This window comes from Lepidochelys kempii, chromosome 5, assembly GCF_965140285.1.
Source record: "Lepidochelys kempii isolate rLepKem1 chromosome 5, rLepKem1.hap1, whole genome shotgun sequence".
Taxonomy (NCBI): Eukaryota; Metazoa; Chordata; order Testudines; family Cheloniidae; genus Lepidochelys; species Lepidochelys kempii.
This window is the reverse complement of record NC_136384.1, coordinates 133,123,855-133,142,757: the sequence shown is the minus strand read 5'-3', so window position 1 is coordinate 133,142,757 and position 18,903 is coordinate 133,123,855. Positions and strand designations below refer to the sequence as shown.

The window sequence follows — 18,903 nt, the reverse complement described above, 5'->3', positions numbered from 1 at the left end:
CACTTTACCTCCAAAACGATCAACTGGGAAACTGCAGGGGACAGTTCTCAGCTGACGTAAGTTGCCATAGCTCCACTGACTTTAACGGAGCTATTCCATTGACTTCAATAGAATGATATAATTTACACCAGCTGATGAGCTGCTTCCAGGAAGGGAACAACAGGGAGTTTTCCTCCTCAACACCCTTCTTCCTGAAGTTTATTTTATTTTTCCATCCTTCTGACCGTTTCATTTCTTCTTCACAATGTGCTTGTTCTCTCCAATAACTGCACGAGCACAAAGAAAAGGAGTACTTGTGGCACCTTATCTAGAACACAATGTGAGTTAAAGGCAAACTATTGGGCATTTCCTTTCATTTTTGGGGGGGGGGGGGGTTAAGTCAAACTTTGGGAAACTTTAAAATTTAATGAATGTTTTTATTTTTATTTTAACTTATAACTGTAGAATAAAATGGAGAAACCCTCCACTGACATAACAGCTCCTTCTGACTATTTTAAAAAGCATTTTTGCCAGGAATTTGCACTGTATTATAAAGTGACATGACACTCCATTCTACCTGCGTGCTTGCTTATTAAGCAAAATTCAATCCAATTGAATGACATGGGAATGTTTAGGAAGAAAAGTACATACAATTCTGGCAAAAATTAAAACTGACAAGCCATTTGAGTATGCAAAACAACACTGGAATTTGTATTTATTTTAGTTAGGTAGTGCAGCATCTATGCCTAGGTCTGTTGCATAGGCTACAGATCTGCAGTAAAAAAAAAACACAAATAAAGATTCAGAAAAAGTATGTTATTGTCAGCATTTGAGTTGCTGCTTATCGTAGTCAATTTAAAAACTTGGGTAAGTTATGGAGGTCAACAAAAGACATTTAAAACAACAGGTCCTAAAATGGATACAACATATCCTCTCCAGAACTTTTCTCTGTTTTTCCTTTACAAACACTCATGTCCATGCAGAGAATGTATGGCCTGACCGTGAACAGATATAATCAGACTGAGGTTCTTTAAGAAGTAAGACCTATGACTGGTCGCAACTGTTTGCATTGTCAAGCCCCTTCAATTTCAGCTAAAACACAGAAGACCAAAGCCGCAAACACCCCTGTAGAAATCTTGTTAAAGACAGCGGGACTACTCACAGAAGTGTTTGCAGGACTGAGCCCTAAAATAATCGCACTGCTGAACAACTCAAAATTTGCTGTATAGCTGAAGTGCTGACTGCCCTTTTACTTCTGGGCAGCACTCTAATCTTCAAACACACAGCTGGGCTCCCCATGCCAGCAGCATCCTCTTTGTTACAATCGCTACCGTGTACTTTACCAAAAACAGCCAAGGCAGCTCTTGGTTGAAATTTTAAGCATTAAAACTAGAGCAAACGTAGTAATACGTGAACAGGAGTGCCTTCAGGTATTTGGGCTTTTTCTCTTCTTTCTGCCGTTTAAGCATCCCAGTGCTGGAAACTTAGACACAACAGAGAACCAGCAAATGAAACAGACCCACCGAGTTTAACTGGCTGAGTAAAGTGCAAGAAGCAAACACCATAAATGACAAACGTAATATTTTATGTGCATATATCACCTTTTATTTCGAAGCCCTTCATAACGCTGTGTACAAACAGCACCGCTAAAATGCAGCCAGCCCTCAGCGTGGCAAACACATTGCAGCACATTGCACAACACTGAGTATAGAACATCAAATAGTAGTTTGAATATTCCAGTTTTAATAGCACTAGTAACACAGTAGGTTGTGGGTTTTTTTGTTTTTTTTTAGTGTTATGTTGACAGAGTCTCTTTAAAGATGAGCTTTGTACCAACAGAGTTAACATGCTAAAAACAAACACAGGTATGTTACAGAGAGACCTAAACTGTGGTTTGTGAGGTTTTTGTGAAATCTTTTTCAAACAAATGAACAATTAGACAAGAAGCCATTAAAACTTACCTCTCTGGAACCGGGAGCTTAGGACAAAGCTTAGAGGCCTGTGGATCAGTAGTGTACTCAGATGACTGTAGTTCATAGCTACATAAATTTGATCCTGTTGAAAGAAAAAAAATGTTACAAGATCAAAAATCTAATATTCCTGTTCCTGTCCAGCAAATCATCTTAAAATGGACAGGTTTCAGAGTAGCAGCCGTGTTAGTCTGTATCCGCAAAAAGAAAAGGAGGACTTGTGGCACCTTAAAGACTTTAACGTGCCACAAGTCCTCCTTTTCTTTTTATGAAATGGATAATAGTCCTGATTCTCCACTCCATTACATTACTTTCCCACTACTAAAACTCCATTGACTTCAGAGTTACAAAAGACTAGAGAAAATGTTTTGTAATAGAACGTTGAATCAAGCCCACCGTACGCTGCATTAGATGGGCACTTTTCTCCATGGTTGGGTCATCTTCCTACCACCTTTGATCATGCAAGAGAGAAAGGCTAAATTCATAGTCCATTTTTAAAGGAAGGAGGACATAAATCACTGGACTCCTTGAAATAAGTCTCCCCCACCCCCAACTGTTTCTTAATGCATCAAAATTGCATAGAGACAACATCCATGATTAGGCATCAAAGGAACAGATTTTTATTGGTAAACATAAATTTCACTGTACACCCACAAATTGAAAAAAATAATTCCATCGATAGCAGGCCAAACTTACAGATGGGCAAAGTGAGAAAATGCTGCCTGACAACTCAGCTTGATTTAAGAATATTTACTTTGTATATGTTGACGTGATGGTGATGATTTGAGTTTAATGGTTAGAAAGTTTTAACTTTTTGAATCGCCTACTGTCAGTAACTAATTATAGTCTGAGCCGCTCCTTCCCCTAGTTTCCCCACAACTGTGAAAAGTTAAAATTGCTAAACACTGGGAAAAAAACTGCTTAAATACAAACAGATATTATCCATCAAAATTATACAAAAAAAAAAAAATCAAATTCTGCCAAACCTATCCACGATGAAAAGAAATTATTCAGTTTTCTTTTTAAACTACAATTCATGTGCTTTACAGGGAGTAAAGAGAGGACCAACTATTGAGGTTAAAGAGTGAGTTAGCTGAAGATCTGTACGGAGAAGTGCTCTCATGTTTATATTGTCAAACTCTATGGATGCTCAGCAGCTCTAACAAAGCTGAATCCCTCTCCACGTGCTGGCCAGTTAAACCGTATTGGAGACCAGGTTGGCTACAATCAAGTTCAAACCATGTGTAAGCACAGTTTTTAAAACTGCTGAGCCAGCATCAACTGGGCTTAATGGTGCTGCACCACACAGTAGCATTTCCTCCCATTTGCTACCCCTGCAGAAAGGAGTCCTCTAATTGTACAGAGAAGGGGCACAGCCTGGGAGTACCAGTGCAAAGTATCCCATGCAGTCTCAAGAGCCTCAATTGTATGGATTAGATTTTTCAGGAAGAGATGAACATCTCTGTATTTAGCAGATCATTAAAGAAAGACAGGTGGCTGAAAGAGGCAATCAAGAATCAGGAGTTCTTGTTCCAGTTCTGCCATTTAGATAAATACTCCGGAGGGTATTCTGCGCCAAAAAATAAAAAATTCTGCATACAATATTTTAAAATTCTGCAAATTTTATTTGTCAAATAAATGTGGATGCTCTAGCATGGAATTGGGGAGCACAGGCCACTGGCTGCACAGAGGTGGGAGATAGCTGTGAAGCTCCCTCTGGGACACGTACTTAGCGGTGAGGCTGCACCAAACCCTGACATAGTGGAAAGACCGGGCCTGGCCTAGAAACACCCTGGCTCAGCAAGGCAGGATCCAAGCATGGAGGGGCTTAGCGTGGAGGGATCCAGGTGGGGGTTGAGAGGGTTCTGTGTGGGGCAATCTGGGTGCGGGCAGCTCAGTGGCGGATCCAAGTGCAGGAGTAGGGAGATCTGGATGCACAGGGGCTTGTTGGGGGGTTCTAGGTGCAAGAGTAATGGGACTCTGCAGGGGGGTCCACGTGAAGGTGGTTGGGGCTCAGCAGGGGGAGGGGTCCGACTGTGGAGGGGGACAGAGCTTTGCAGGGGGTCTGGTGTGGGGATCTCGGTGGGCGGGTCCAGATGCTAGGGGACTGGAGCTCATCGGGGGGGTGAGGCTCGGTGGGAGGGTCTGGGTATAAGGGGGTCTGGGTGCACAGGGGCGGGGGGAAGAGGGAGCTTGCAGAGCTTCCTGCAGCTGGGGGAGAAATCTGGCAGTGGGTCTGACTCGGCCTTGAATGCTGTGCAGGAAAAAGGAAGTCCTGTCCTCCCCAGCCCAGCCGGGACTAGCAGCTGAGCCCAGCTCAGGGTAGGAGCCACTAGCCGGGTCCTCCCCAGTCTTGCCCCCAGTTGTTTACCTCTTTGGTGGCTGCCCTGGGTACCTGAAACATACTGCTGGGAAGGGTTGCATGACCGCTCTTGTGGCTTCCCTTTGCTTTCCTGTCAGAAAGTCATTTTTCTGCAGGCAAGCAAAGAAATCTGCGGGGAACATAAATTCTTCGCATTTCTAGAGGCGCAAAATTGCCCCAGGAGTAAAAGTGAAGCACTATGCCTCATCTTACCTATCTGAAAAGTGGCTATAATACACCTGCCTACCTCACAGAGGTGTTGCAAAACTTATTTGTAATGCACTTGGAGCTCTCTGGATGAAAGGTTCTGTAATAGTGCAAAGCTATCTAATCTGAACATCTGTACTGAAATATAAAAATTCTGAATTAAACGTGAGCATGAACAGTCATAGACATGCCAAAGAGGGCTAGCAGTGGGAAAAGGAGCCATCAACATGCCCAGCACACTTTGTAAATAAAAGAAGAAACATTTTTTCAGTTCAGATATCATGAACCTTTTAAAGGATGCCAAAGTCAGCACATGAGGGTCGGGGAAGGGAGTAAGGAGAATCATTTGCTGATTTATGATGTAGTTATCCGAGCAAGCCTAGAAGTCTAATAATTTTGTTTCCCTCTGTTACTCATTTTTAGCAATGATCTATAAGATATTTGTATTAACAGAAGGCCCAACCCCACGTTCTCATATCTAAAGGCCCAAACCATGTCCCCTTCCCTTTGTCTGCAGAGCACCCTGCCGTCAATGGCCTAGATCTCACAGCGAAAGTGGATGACAGCAGATCTAGTGAGCACAGCCAGTGTGGGCTGAACCCCTTGCACATAAACTCATATCTGCAGGGCCTCTGTCCATATCCCTGCGCATGAACATTTAAGGCTAATGAGGAGTGGAGGTGGAGCCAACACTTGTCCTTGCCAACACTTGTCCTTGCAAGATGGAAACACAGACAGAACCACCAGCCAGAGGGTTCCAGTAGTGGCCATGCACTTTGTGGCTTGAAGGAGGAGGAAGAAAGGAGATTATTCTTTTTGCCTTCCTCTCCCCAGTCCCACAAGCAGCTACACTGGATGCTATTCTGGTGGCTGTTTTCTGAACATCTTGGGGATTCAGCTACTGTATGAGCTTCCAAGTCTGCAAGAGATAAAAGCTCTCTAGACCTAATCAGCCTTACTTGGAATAACACATTGACCAGAAACACCATTAATTCCAACTGGTTTAGGAACATTTCTGCTGGAATCCAAATAGCCAACTGAAAAATAATCAAGGGCAGCAAAATGCATTATTTCCTACACAAGGGGGTGTGCTACATTTGGAGATGTAATCAGGAGCGTGCCAACAAACTGTATCTTGTAGAAGATGGACTCGAGAGCTCTGCTTGTTCTGAGGCTTATGAAAATACTCTCTTATGCTGTAGTCCCGGGTTCTTGCTAGTGGTCCACAGGACTATGGGTCACGGTGCTGTCTTTTCTCCTTGCTACTAAATTATATTCTGAAGATATAGCATTTATTTTTAGCTCCTTTCCTAATATTAAGAAAAGGAGTACTTGTGGCACCTTAGAGACTAACCAATTTATTTGAGCATAAGCTTTCGTGAGCTACAGCTCACTTCATTGGATGCATACTGTGGAAAATACAGAAGATGTTTTTATACACAGAGACCATGAGAAAATGGATGTACCATGTACATTGTAAGGAGAGTGATCACTTTAGATAAGCTATTACCAGCAGGAGAGCGGGGGGGGGGGGGGGGGAGAAGAGAAAACCTTCTGTAGTGATAAACATCCATTTTTTCATGGTCTGTGTGTATAAAAACATCATCTGTATTTTCCACAGTATGCATCCAATGAAGCGAGCTGTAGCTCACGAAAGCTTATGCTCAAATAAATTGGTTAGTCTCTAAGGTGCCAAAAGTCCTCCTTTTCTTTTTGCGAATACAGACTAACACAGCTGTTACTCTGAAACCTTTCCTAACATTACTTTTCTTCATAAACACGTGGTCCAGTCACCAGAGAGCTATGATGTGACCATGATCAGGAGGGGAAGTGACCCAGGAGACAAGCTTTCCCTTTTACTGTGGCCCACAGCTGGAAAAACTGAGAACGCCAGCTTTGAACTCTGATTTGGAAAGCAAACATTTCTTCCTTTGAAATCCTGCCTTCTGTTTTGCTTGGGATTGATCATTCAAGTACTAAGCAGTTATTAACCCCGGTACTCTTAAAAATGCTGCCACAATTAACATGAATTGCATAAAGATGCTGGAAAAGCTTGAGGACAAGGGGAACATTTGTGCCGAAAAGCCTCTCTCCAGTGGAGAATGCAAAATATTGAAGACCTTGTAAACTTTGGAGGAAGCTGCACCTAAATTATGTGACATGGCCATCTGCCTTCTATGATGCTGCAGCAGACTGAAATGAGAAATGAAATTAAGAAATGAAGATGTGTTTCAGTACAGTACTCCTTGGGGCATTTATTTTTATACAAAATGCAAACAAGGTCTTCCCATTTTTTTCTGGGAACATGTAACACCACTGAGAGTTATAGGAATAAAGCCAGTGGGGAAAATAATGCTGCTATCCACTTGGAGGACCACAGTATACTTTGCTGATGAGTTATACAACTATCTGTGAGATGATAGCAAAATGTTGAGTATATCAGCATTGTTCCTGGCTCTGGAAACAGTATTGTTTAGTGGTGGTCTGGACAGACTAGTGGAATGTAAGGATATCCCTGTTTGCATTGTCTGCAAGAACTGAATCTGGGACCTCTGGATCTAAAACCCCAAGTCCCTAATTCACACAGTAAAGGGCCATAACCATGAGCATGGAGGAAATAGCAGATTCATGACCTTCCATATATGGTTTCTTCTCTAGAGGGAGACAGAACCACACTGGTAGACTGGGTTACATGAAGTCATTTGGCCCAGTTCTTCTGAAAGGTAGTGTGGCAAAGAGGAAAAGATTTATAACTGTCATATTAGAGAGTGGGGTTCTATTCCTAGCTCTCTCTGAAGTGAGACTCAGAGGGCACACAGTCACTCATCCATAAAACAAATGACTGACAGTTGCCTCTAAAAAGGTCTATGAGACCTTGGTTAATAATGGTTATAAGTATGCAGAAATATTAACAGTACGTCAGAAGGTGAAGTGGAATACATCTGATTGTCTCCAGACAAGCAGCTCAGTGCCCACTTCCTTGAGTACAGACTATTTTGTGGGGGAGTTTGTCTCTCATCAAAATCACGACAGATCTTGTAACTGCAAGAATAAATCTCAAGATGGATGATACTTGACAGGTCTTCACAGTACAGGTTGGTGGAGGGAGCTGAAGGCATTAACAGATGGATAGTGGCAACCTGGGCTTTTGGTACCCAGGATGGGTAGGCCTGGAGGCTCTTGTAAATTTTGGGCAGGGTTTAATTCATTTGATCGTCCCAGCAGGTATTTACAGCTACCACCTTCCACATCCACACATTTGCCCCATATTCATGTGCCCAGCTAAATCTAGTCAATGTGTCTACTAAAATGATCAGCAGTGAACAGTTAACCAGGGTGCCATTTGCATTGTCATTAGGTTTCAGAGTCAATAGCCAATTAAGAAAAATGGGATCAGTTCCCTGCTCTAGCTATACAAGTGCTAGTAACATTACTTTAAAAAGAAATGAAACCTCAGATACTAGAGCACAGTTCTGCAGTAAATTATGGCTACGGAATCTGCCCCAGACTTCACCAAATCAGAAACGTGCATGAGCGCTTATTTCACATGGTAAGGTATGTTCCACTGCCAACCACTCTCTGTATAAAGGAGACAGGTTTGTAGGACAAGGAGAAGATCATCATGTGATTAAGACAAATTATTCCTATGGAGGACGAGCACAAGGGCTGTTCTCACAAAGACGACTTTTTTGAGCCCTTGCAAGTGCACAAAGTTTAAGAACGTCAGAAAAAGAAACATATTGAGACTGACCAGCTCTTCTTCATTCTGTGTCTGCTGGACCTGACAGTTTGCAATAATACTCAGTCAAATGCTAAACTGCTACAGGGAACAAATTTACCTGAATGTATGCGCTAAGAACACACATAATTTAGACCTCCTATGCCAGAGATTCCTATTTGTGTGTGTGTTTTTAAGAGGAGGCAGGAAAGCAGTTTGACTTTCCACTCCTAGAAAGAGAAGCCACAGGTTTTAATGCTCCGTCATGGGATCAAGAGGTGCTGGGCCAGATGGGGGAGGAGTCCAGTAATAAGATACAGAGACTTTCACTTCCAGGTCACTGGTAATCAGGAGTTCTCACCTAACATTAATTCAGGGGCCTATGTGAACTGAGGAATGGTGCACACATGAGAATATCACAGACCTCACCAGCATAAATGATACTCTTTACTGGCAACATTAAAGAGGATAACCATCAAATAGCCACGGCCACTGAACTATCTTTTCACTACAGCTGGTTCCAGCTGGTAGTGATTGAAGCCACAGACAAGGTGGAATAAGACAGACTGTACTGCTTACTATGCTCTACTGATACAGTGGACTTCATTCTCCAGCACTGCCACTTGGCATCTTTCAGAAACATTAAATACACTTTTAAAGGGAGGGAGAACAGGTGCAGTTGGATATTCAGAGTTTCTTGAACTCCTAATTGTCTCATAGGAACATAGTAGGCGCCAGTAAAGAGGAAGCATCAGAGGAAGGGAGAAATTAAAGCTCTCTATTAAATAGTTCTGGGATTCAAATAAAGAAGGGAGTATTCTCTAGAGCCTACAAGAGAGTTCTAAGGAACGAGACATTATTTACATCTTCATAAAAGGTATATAAATAATATCTATAAGACTGCAAAGGAGGAATAGCGGAGATATCCAATCATGGTTGCCACAGCAACTAACTGGATTCAAAAATGAGATTAAGAAATATTTATCTATCCTACAGTGAGTCAGAGAAGCCTTAAAGATGTATTTTTATATTCAGCTGCAATCCTTTATTTAAAAAAAGGCAGAATGCTGCCCAAGACCTTTTGTCTTTTCTGCTCTCCATTCTTTATCAGTAGATAGAAGCTTGAAAGAAAATATTACTGATTTCCTTGCCCCCTGGTACACAGCAATTCTCTCTCCTCCCACAGATTTTAATGGAGCTTAAAAATGAGTGTGGCTTTTTAGCTTACTTTCTTTGCAATACAGAGTCATTGATGCAAGCACAATCCGGGGAGAGAGGTTCACTGGTTATACTCCCATTCCCAGGAGCAGAATACAAATATGTTTTGTGATTTTTTTTTAAAGACTTGTTTGTTTTCAGTATAAGTGTACCAGACAGTGCTGACAGATGCAGACAGTTCTAGGCTACTGTGGAGGAGTGCCCCCAAGACCTCCGTGCAGTATTACTCAACCATAAATAATCAAACCAAAACATCAGTTGTATCTGTTACAGCCATTCAAAATTGTACTTATATTCAAATAATGGCTTTAGGCTATATGAGGTCTGGCAGAAACCAAGAGGTGTAAAATCAGTTTCTCCTTGGCAACATGCCTTTAACTAGGAAACCTAACAGCACAACCAGGAGCTTCAGTAATAATTATTCCTTGGCTACGATTTTCTTAACGGTTCTCAGGAGTGAAAACCAACATTTTCTAACCTTTGCGCATTTCCACAAAATATGGAAAAAATGTACAGTTCACTCCACATTATCTCCAACACATCTGTTTTTAGGGCAGGTACCAGTGATGTGCTTCAAAGCAGTGCTTTGATTATTACGTGTACAGAAGAAGAAGCCATTATAGCTCAGACCAGAGACCACTGAGGCAATAGTTTCCCCTATCTACAGCTGCTTCCAATTTCTTCACAATAGCTGTGTGCATTTTACTTTCAGACCCATCCCAAAGAAATCTCTACGAAGTCAGCAGATTAGGCCTTCTGAACCCAACTCTGATAAGACGACTAATTCAGTGTCTCTTTCCATTTCAGTTCAATTTTCAACCTACTGGTGTAATATAAACAGTGTGTGGTGGCTCTTGGCTTGTGCTCAAATCTGCAATACCCTCAGCCTCAACTCAGAAAGATGCCTGAATGTGACCTAATCAGCTTGATTTTCTTTAATATTTTCATTCGGGTCAGCCCCTACAGCAGACTTTTCTCCTTTAGTCTTTTACTTCAGTAACTGCCCCAGGAGTAGCATCCACCTGGACCTCTGCTGGATTGGCCTGGCTACAGACCTCTGCAAGTGAGATCCAGGCCAAGATGTTTAAAAATAGAAGCCTAATTCTAGGCTCTTAAATCCACATTTAGTCATTAGTGGCCTAATTTTAAGTGCTGAACAGCCAGCAGTTCCCACCAAGGTTAATGCTAGATGCCACACATTCAGCACTTTTGACAAATCAGACCACTTGTTTAGATGCATGTGGCTAATTTTAGGTTCCTACTTTCAGAAATTTTGACCCGAGATTTCATAGCACATGCATATATAAAGGCACTTTTTGGTGACCAGGGTTAAATACACACTATGGGACATGATGAGGAAGAAAATGAAAAAAAAATCTAATTGTCTTAAAAAATTATTTTAATTCAATCTGGCCAACAAGCACTATGTTCATCCCTGGTAACTGTACGATTACTGCATGGAGTCACTACAGGGCAGAGTTCAGGTTGTTTGGGTCCTTTAACTGTGCATTTTCACACATTAGTGTGTTTGGATTTTCAATTTAATCTGAAAAGTTATAAATCCAAGAAATTGAGAGTTGGTTTGGGGATAGTTACGATATCCCTGTAATGTTTTTTATCTTAACGTACATATACGTACTCCAACGTTCCTCCACCTTAATCTAATTCTTTTCTGGGAATATTATACAACCCTAACTAAATACAAGAGTCATTAATTTAGCTTAATTACAATCCAGTTATTCAGATGTAGCCTGTGCACAAGATTTCAATGGAGTTCAAAAAATGCAGAAAGTTTGAAGAATGTGTGATTCCATTATGAAGATCATCTGAGACATTACAAGGTCTGACACCAAAGAAACACAATTTCTTAAAGGCCCCATTCCGAATTAATTTCAATCTAGGTTAGTTAATGGATTTACTTTCAAATTCTCAGAAATATCCTGAATTCGGTGGATGCCATAATGTTGGCATGGACACACTATTCTTCATACTTAAGAAAAAGGTTGAATCTGCTTTAACCCAGACTCAACTCAACCTTAACTATGGAGCTGTAACCAGCACTATCATAACATTTAGAATGCAGGCAGTAAATTTCCCGCAAGTAACAAGTTTAACTGAATCAAGCTTTGGATCCTAAACAGTTGATATAATTTAAACAGAAGTACCAGCAGGGGATGACAAGATTTCATAACTATTCTCACCATCTTGCATAGTGTTCATCAGTGATCTTGTACTCTGGTTACATTTTTTTTGTGGGTGCTAATTTATTTACAACATGAAAGCTCAGTTTCGATTCATCATCTACTTCAGTTAGAATGTTAATAATACAGAACTTCAAAATAACTTCACAACGCCCCTCTACCATGTACATTGGCCAAACCGGACAGTCTCTACATAAAAGAATAAATGGACACAGATCAGACATCAAGAATTATAACATTCAAAAACCAGTCAGAGAACACTTCAATCTCTCTGGTCACTCGATTACAGACCTAAAAGTCGCAATATTACAACAAAAAAACTTCAAAAACAGACTCCAGCGAGAGACTGCTGAATTGGAATTAATTTGCAAACTGGACACCATTAAATTAGTCTTGAATAAAGACTGGGAGTCGATGTGTCATTATATGAAGTAAAACTATTTCCCCTTGTTTATTTTCCCCCCTACTGTTCCTCACACGTTCTTGTCAACTGCTGGAAATGGCCCATCTTGATTATCACTACAAAAGGTTTTTTTTCTCTCCTGTGGTAATAGCTCACCTTAACTGATCACTCTCATTATAGTGTGTATGGTAACACCCATTGTTTCATGTTGTCTGTGTATATAAAATTGTCCTACTGTATTTTCCACTGCATGCATCTGATGAAGTGGGCTGTAGCCCACGAAAGTTTATGCTCAAATAAATTTGTTAGTCTCTAAGATGCCACAGGTACTCCTGTTCTTTTTGCAGATACAGACTAACACGGCTGCTACTCTGAAACTTCAAAATAGTTTACCTCAAACCTAAATGACTGGCCCAAGGTCACACTGAGCGAATATGGATTAGAAAACAGGGATCAAAGCCCTTGAGTACTTTTGGCTGACACTTCCCTGCAATAAGTGCTAGACTTCAGATACCCTGGCCTAAGTTTACAAGAACCAAGGCAATTCCGTTTAATGCCAATTTTAAAACATTTCACAAGCATTTGTTTTTTATACAGCAAGTGCCAAGGAGTTTTGGTTAGCCTGGATGACCTTTAGCACAAGATGCAGTACATTTTAGCAAATCGTGTAGCCTTTGGTTCAGTTCAACAAAGACAGTCATGCTGAATATACTGTAGTTATCACAGGATAATAAAGGAATTTTGATTTCCCAGCACAAGTTAGACTTACACAGAAAAACAACACCAGTCATGCACAGACAAGAGAAAGACACTAGGCTTAAGTGGCCACGTTTAAATATTTCAAGAGGCTCTGATGAAGAAATTTCTCCTACTGAATCCTTCACTTTAGTTGCACTAGAAGGCCACTGTACATCAAAAATGAGAGGTAGCCAAAATTAATACAATAAAATAAAGCCACCCTCAGATACTTGAAATTGAAGAGTTAATGGAAGTCAGCACCTCCAGGCCTTCACCAAAAGGGGCTCCAGGCAAACAATTCTCTGCTTTGTGCTCAAAACAGTAACACTGTCACTATTAGCTAATGAGCAGAAGTGTTCTGCCATGAGATGCAAAAAGATCAAGTGCCCAGGTTTAAGGGGAAAAAACCACTAACCATAGTAATGACAGCTGAATAACAGAACAACGAGAAGGGATTTTTGCCAAATATTTACATTTGGCTTCCTCACCTTTTAAAGTCCCAAAGTTGGTCACTTATCAGAGGGCTTTTCTAACACTGCTGCTTAACTCTGTTATAATTATTCCAGAATGCCTTAAGGTGGTGATATTGGTGGTCTCCCACAGTATTCTTGTCAGCAAGTTAAAGAAGTATGGGCTGGATGAATGCACTATAAGGAGGGTAGAAAGTTGGCTAGATTGTCGGGCTCAACAGTAGTGATCAATGGCTCCATGTCTAGTTGGCAGCCAGTGTCAAGTGGAGTGCCCTAGGGGTCGGTCCTGGGGCCGGTTTTGTTCAATATCTTCATAAATGATCTGGAGGATGGTGTGGATTGCACTCTCAGCAAATTTGCAGATGATACTAAACTGGGAGGAGTGGTAGATACGCTGGAGGGCAGGGATAGGATACAGAGGGACCTAGACAAATTAGAGGATTGGGCCAAAAGAAATCTGATGAGGTTCAATAAGGATAAGTGCAGGGTCCTGCACTTAGGACGGAAGAACCCAATGCACAGCTACAGACTAGGGACCGAATGGCGAGGCAGCAGTTCCGCGGACAAGGACCTAGGGGTGACAGTGGACGAGAAGCTGGATATGAGTCAGCAGTGTGCCCTTGTTGCCAAGAAGGCCAATGGCATTTTGGGATGTATAAGTAGGGGCATAGCGAGCAGATTGAGGGACGTGATTGTCCCCCTCTATTCGACATTGGTGAGGCATCATCTGGAGTACTGTGTCCAGTTTTGGGCCCTACACTACAAGAAGGATGTGGATAAATTGGAAAGAGTCCAGCGAAGGGCAACAAAAATGATTAGGGGTCTGGAACACATGAGTTATGAGGAGAGGCTGAGGGAACTGGGATTGTTTAGTCTGCAGAAGAGAAGAATGAGGTGGGATTTGATAGCTGCTTTCAACTACCTGAAAGGGGGTTCCAGAGAGGATGGTTCTAGACTATTCTCAGTGGTGGAAGAGGACAGGACAAGGAGTAATGGTCTCAAGTTGCAGTGGGGGAGGTTTAGGTTGGATATTAGGAAAAACTTTTTCATTAGGAGGGTGGTGAAACACTGGAATGCGTTGCCTAGGGAGGTGGTGGAATCTCCTTCCTTAGAAGTTTTTAAGGTCAGGCTTGCTAAAGCCCTGGCTGGGATGATTTAATTGGGGATGGGTCCTGCTTTTGAGCAGGGGGTTGGACTAGATGACCTCCTGAGGTCCCTTCCAACCCTGATATTCTATGATTCTATATCACCATGGATAACAAAGCAGCACAGTTCTGAGGGGGTGGGGGGAAGGGGAGAGAGGAGGGAATTGAGTCAGTTTCATTCAACAGTATAGTTTCTCTTATGCTTACCTTACACAAAATACAATAAGAATGTTGAAAAACAGGGAATTGCACTGCAGTACTAAATGAAAACAGGATTATTACCCACTCATTGGCAGACACTATGCTCCAGTGCAGTTCAATAGCGGTACTGATCTCACCAATCCAATACTTGCAAGGAAGACTCAGCAGCGTAGGAAGGCTACCTGAAGCAGTAGCTTGCAGCAGCTTCCAGAATGCAGGGCCAGAGGTCCATTCAATGTAAAACCCCTTTGGTCAAGTTCCTGTTAGGTCTTGCCTTTTTTCCTTCTTTTAGAAAATGAACTTTAAAAAGGACCTTCATGTAGATAACAGGGCAAGGAGAAATGGCTACTGTTAGTTTTAGTTTTATAAGAATACTAGAAATTATTCCCTTTGGTATTTCCCATCATGTTTTGTCAATTCAGTTTTAGTTCTGCTAAGTCTAAGACACCTTTATCTTTCCTATATCTATGAATACTAAACAAACGTATTTGGCTCCAGAGGAAAAAACGGATGTGCTTTCCTCATACCATTAGTTTCTGCAAATTTCTGAACATCAGCCAAAGTTTTTAGCTCTTTCCTTGGGCAAGCTGCTACACACAGAGCAATGGATTTGATCTTCCGATGTACCAGGTCTACATTGCATGGATCCAAAAAGAACACATACCTACAACAGGAAAAAAAACAAACAAGTGGCTGAATTATTTATATTGTAAATGACAAACTAAAATTTGTTTCTAGCAGAAAAATTCTACCAAGACATCAACAAATAATGTCAACCATAACAATAATTTCAGGATTCCTTATTTTAGGGCAATGCGACATAAGCACATACAGAAAGAAACTATCAGAGGTTGAATGTATGCACTGTAGGGATCCTTGAATGTACAGTCTGATATTGTACAATGGGAATACTCTAATACATTTGATCAGACTTCAGTACATTCAAGTGGCATTGTTTGTACAGCCTCAGCACTTCTATTATAAATGAGCTTCCACAGTTATAAACAGGTTGTGAACATTAACTCCTGCTTGAAACTTAACTTGAAAATCTCCAATCTTGTCCCCTGAAATACAAAGTGGAAAAACCCCCACAAAGGTTGTATGTATACCATAAAAAGAAATGAAAAGAAAAGAAAGCTCAAGATGCTTTAATCAATGTACGTAACTCAAATAACTCAAGCTTTTTGTTTCAGATTGATTTTTCACACCACTAGTCCATAATATTGAATAGATCATTTTGGTATTTATTTAGAAGCATAAAAATTGTTCAGCTATTTCAGGTAAATCTATCTACCGTGTAAGTGCAGTATTTTAAAATACCTCCTTTCCATGAACTCCATCATGATTTAAAAAACACCCAAAGTTGTGAAATGTGCATTGTTTATCAACTCCCTAGCAAACATCTCCTTCCTATATAGGTCTTATCTCAAAACCTAACTCTGGAGCTGGTCTCATTCATTCAAAACGTTAAGAACATGAACTCTTTCTATTAAAAACATCGATGAAAAATCTCTTCTGATTTCAGAAAGCCTATTTCATCTCACAGTACACTTGGAGACAGTTATAAATTGTTTTGTAACAGGTACACGATGAAGTACCCTAGCAAAAACATTTTTCAGTTGATCCAACTGTTGAAATGCTTCTCAGCCCAGTGCACTAGCAAAAATACCATTACAGACCATTTAAACAGTTTTACTGGTTTTGATAGTTTGAGATTAATTTGGGGGGGGGAGGGGACAATAAAAAGCACTTTTTGCTGAAAGTGAAGAGGGACTGAAAATTGTCAGATCCTCAGTAAATTTTACACCACACTCCTTAAGGAAATACTTCTGAAACTACAGTACTAATAATAGACCTCTATGGGAAATGCAAAGATGTCCACATGTATGTTTATTGTTAAATAATCAGAACAGGCTACGTCTAATTCATAGTGTCAGATAGTGGGGACAGAAAATACCACAGGTCATACAATCTGACCCTTTGCATATAGGCTTTCTACTGTTCCTGGCTTTTCTCACATCATTTTGACTATATGCAGTGATGGTGCCTCACTCTGGGTAGTCGGTTCTATTATCCAATTTCAACGTACAAAAGTTATTACTATTTAGCCTCAATTTCTCAGTTTCTAGTTTCACGTCCTACCTTCTGAAATGGAATCAATCCCTGTCATCATTTACATTAACTTGAATGTATTTATAAACTGCTCATGTTCTCCCCTGAATGTTCTTTTTCCTAGTGAAACTGTAGTGCTTTCAGTCTCCCTAGGTATTAGCCTCCACTCCTTGGATCATTTTTTAATTTCTGTCTCCCCCGCATACTATATCCATCCAATACTCTACAAACATTAGGGGCTGTGACACAACTGGAAACTGTGAACTTCACATTCTATCTGGCAGCTGTTTTCAAAGGTAACTACACATAGTAATACACGTGTATTAAGCCTTTGATTCCCCATTTCTCTCAGCAAAAGCACAATCTCCACGATTTAAAACACTTTTGAGTAGCTAGAATTGAAGATACTAATATTTAAAAAAAAAAAAAACTAGAAAAGTAAAATATACAAGACAGGTGGTAATCCTAGTCTTATTCCCAGAAGTGGATAGCTTTCACTCAGATCTATACCATGAATAATAATACAATAACAGCACAACTGAATCAGGAATCCTTTGGCAAGAGCAAGTTAGGAGAGACAGTCCACTCTTTTTGTTTACTTGAGTTCTTGCTATTAGTAGAGAGGTATAATTTCAGTGGAAGGGGAAAATTACACAGATTATTTTATGAGGAAAATCATGTAATTTTGAGCTTGGTCCTGTAATTTACAGGTATAGCATAGCTCTATGGTGTCATCTACATTCCTGACAGAAGCATTTTGTTAATGTATCATTAAATAGACACATATAACCTAAACACTAAAGTACTCCTTGGTTTAGAGTACATTTGACAGGCAAAGTTTTCAGTGCAGCTTCAGAATGAAACTGGAAGCTATGGTGGAGCCTACAACCTTAAATCATACTTTTTGAGAGTTACTGAGTGCTTCTTGTGAGGTGCTGAACACCCTTCAGCTCCCACTGACTTAAGTGAGTCATACTCAGCACCTCACACGATCAGGCCCTAAGTTAGAAAAGTTGACTCTGGAATTAGAAAAGCAACGTAAGTTCACTATGCTGTTTAACACTGTCACTTCTTGGGTTCCTGAGATAGGGGGACTCTTGGACTTCTGTAGGAAACCTACCTGAAGTAAAATACTTCTGTCTTCCTCTAAGAGGGACCCCAGTTCATGAACGGACATGGCTTGTGTCCAGAAGAGCAACTTATTCAAGCGTTGCCTCTCTGACTGGTGTTTCATAAGACTTGTCTGGTCCTAGCAGAGTGAAACAACTGGCAATTCTCATACTACTGGAAGTTGCAATTGTGACAAAATATTTGAAGTCACTTTGTGTTCCTGGATGAGACTGGTTAGGGATGATTTTATTCAGTTGTTCAAGTGCTTTTTTGGGTGATGCAACCAAATAGTTTAACATCAAAAGGGAACGCATAGATTGTTTCTGGAGGCACATCCCAGAACTCTGACACATACTGTTGGCAGGCTATGGTGGCTGCAGAATAGGGATCCAGACCAGAAGATAGTATTTCACAGGCTCTTGTACAGGAAAGCCAGAGTTAATTTAATGGATCTGAGCTGCTTGGAATTCCTGTCTGTACTCTTGAAGAGTCTCTTGGATGAAACATGGAGTAGGGTGACTGAGAGGGCTCTACGTGCTGATATTATGAATTTAACCATTGCCCTTAATGTAATGGGGAAAGATTTGGAGCCACTTTTAAAAGAGCTCTTTATCTTCTAGTCTAAAAAATCATCTGGAGACCCTGCTCCCTTCCCTGTGATCCCAGTTTTCCTGTGGCCAGGAGTAATCTCGGCTGAAATGAACAAAGAAGGCGTCAGTTCTGAGAACTTGAGTCTGATAACTTGACCAATCAACTTAAACATGTTTCAGAGTAACAGCCGTGTTAGTCTGTATTCGCAAAAAGAAAAGGAGTACTTGTGGCACCTTAGAGACCAACCAATTTATTTGAGCATAAGCTTTCGTGAGCTACAGCTCACTTCATCGGATGCATACTGTGGAAACTGCAGAAGACATTATATATACGCAGAGACCATGAAACAATACCTCCTCCCATCCCACTCTCCTGCTGGTAATAGCTTATCTAAAGTGATCACTCTGGTAATACCAGCAGGCGAGTGAGTTTGTGTGTGGGCGGCGGAGGGTGAGAAAACCTGGATTTGTGCTGGAAA

At 40.9% G+C, this 18,903-nt stretch overlaps 1 protein-coding gene across 2 annotated transcripts in view; it reads right to left on the bottom strand.

Annotated features, from left to right (window-relative positions):
* Window positions 1–18,903, bottom strand: part of SLC44A1 (solute carrier family 44 member 1) — a 91,948-nt gene that overhangs the window by 31,653 nt on the left and 41,392 nt on the right. For both annotated transcript variants that reach the window (XM_073345962.2, XM_073345963.2), the window contains exons 4-5: window positions 15,140–15,276; window positions 1,941–2,034 (exon numbers count right to left, since the gene is read on the bottom strand). In XM_073345962.2, the coding sequence (XP_073202063.1) occupies window positions 1,941–2,034; window positions 15,140–15,276 (231 nt within the window). The remainder of the gene's footprint in view (window positions 1–1,940; window positions 2,035–15,139; window positions 15,277–18,903) is intronic.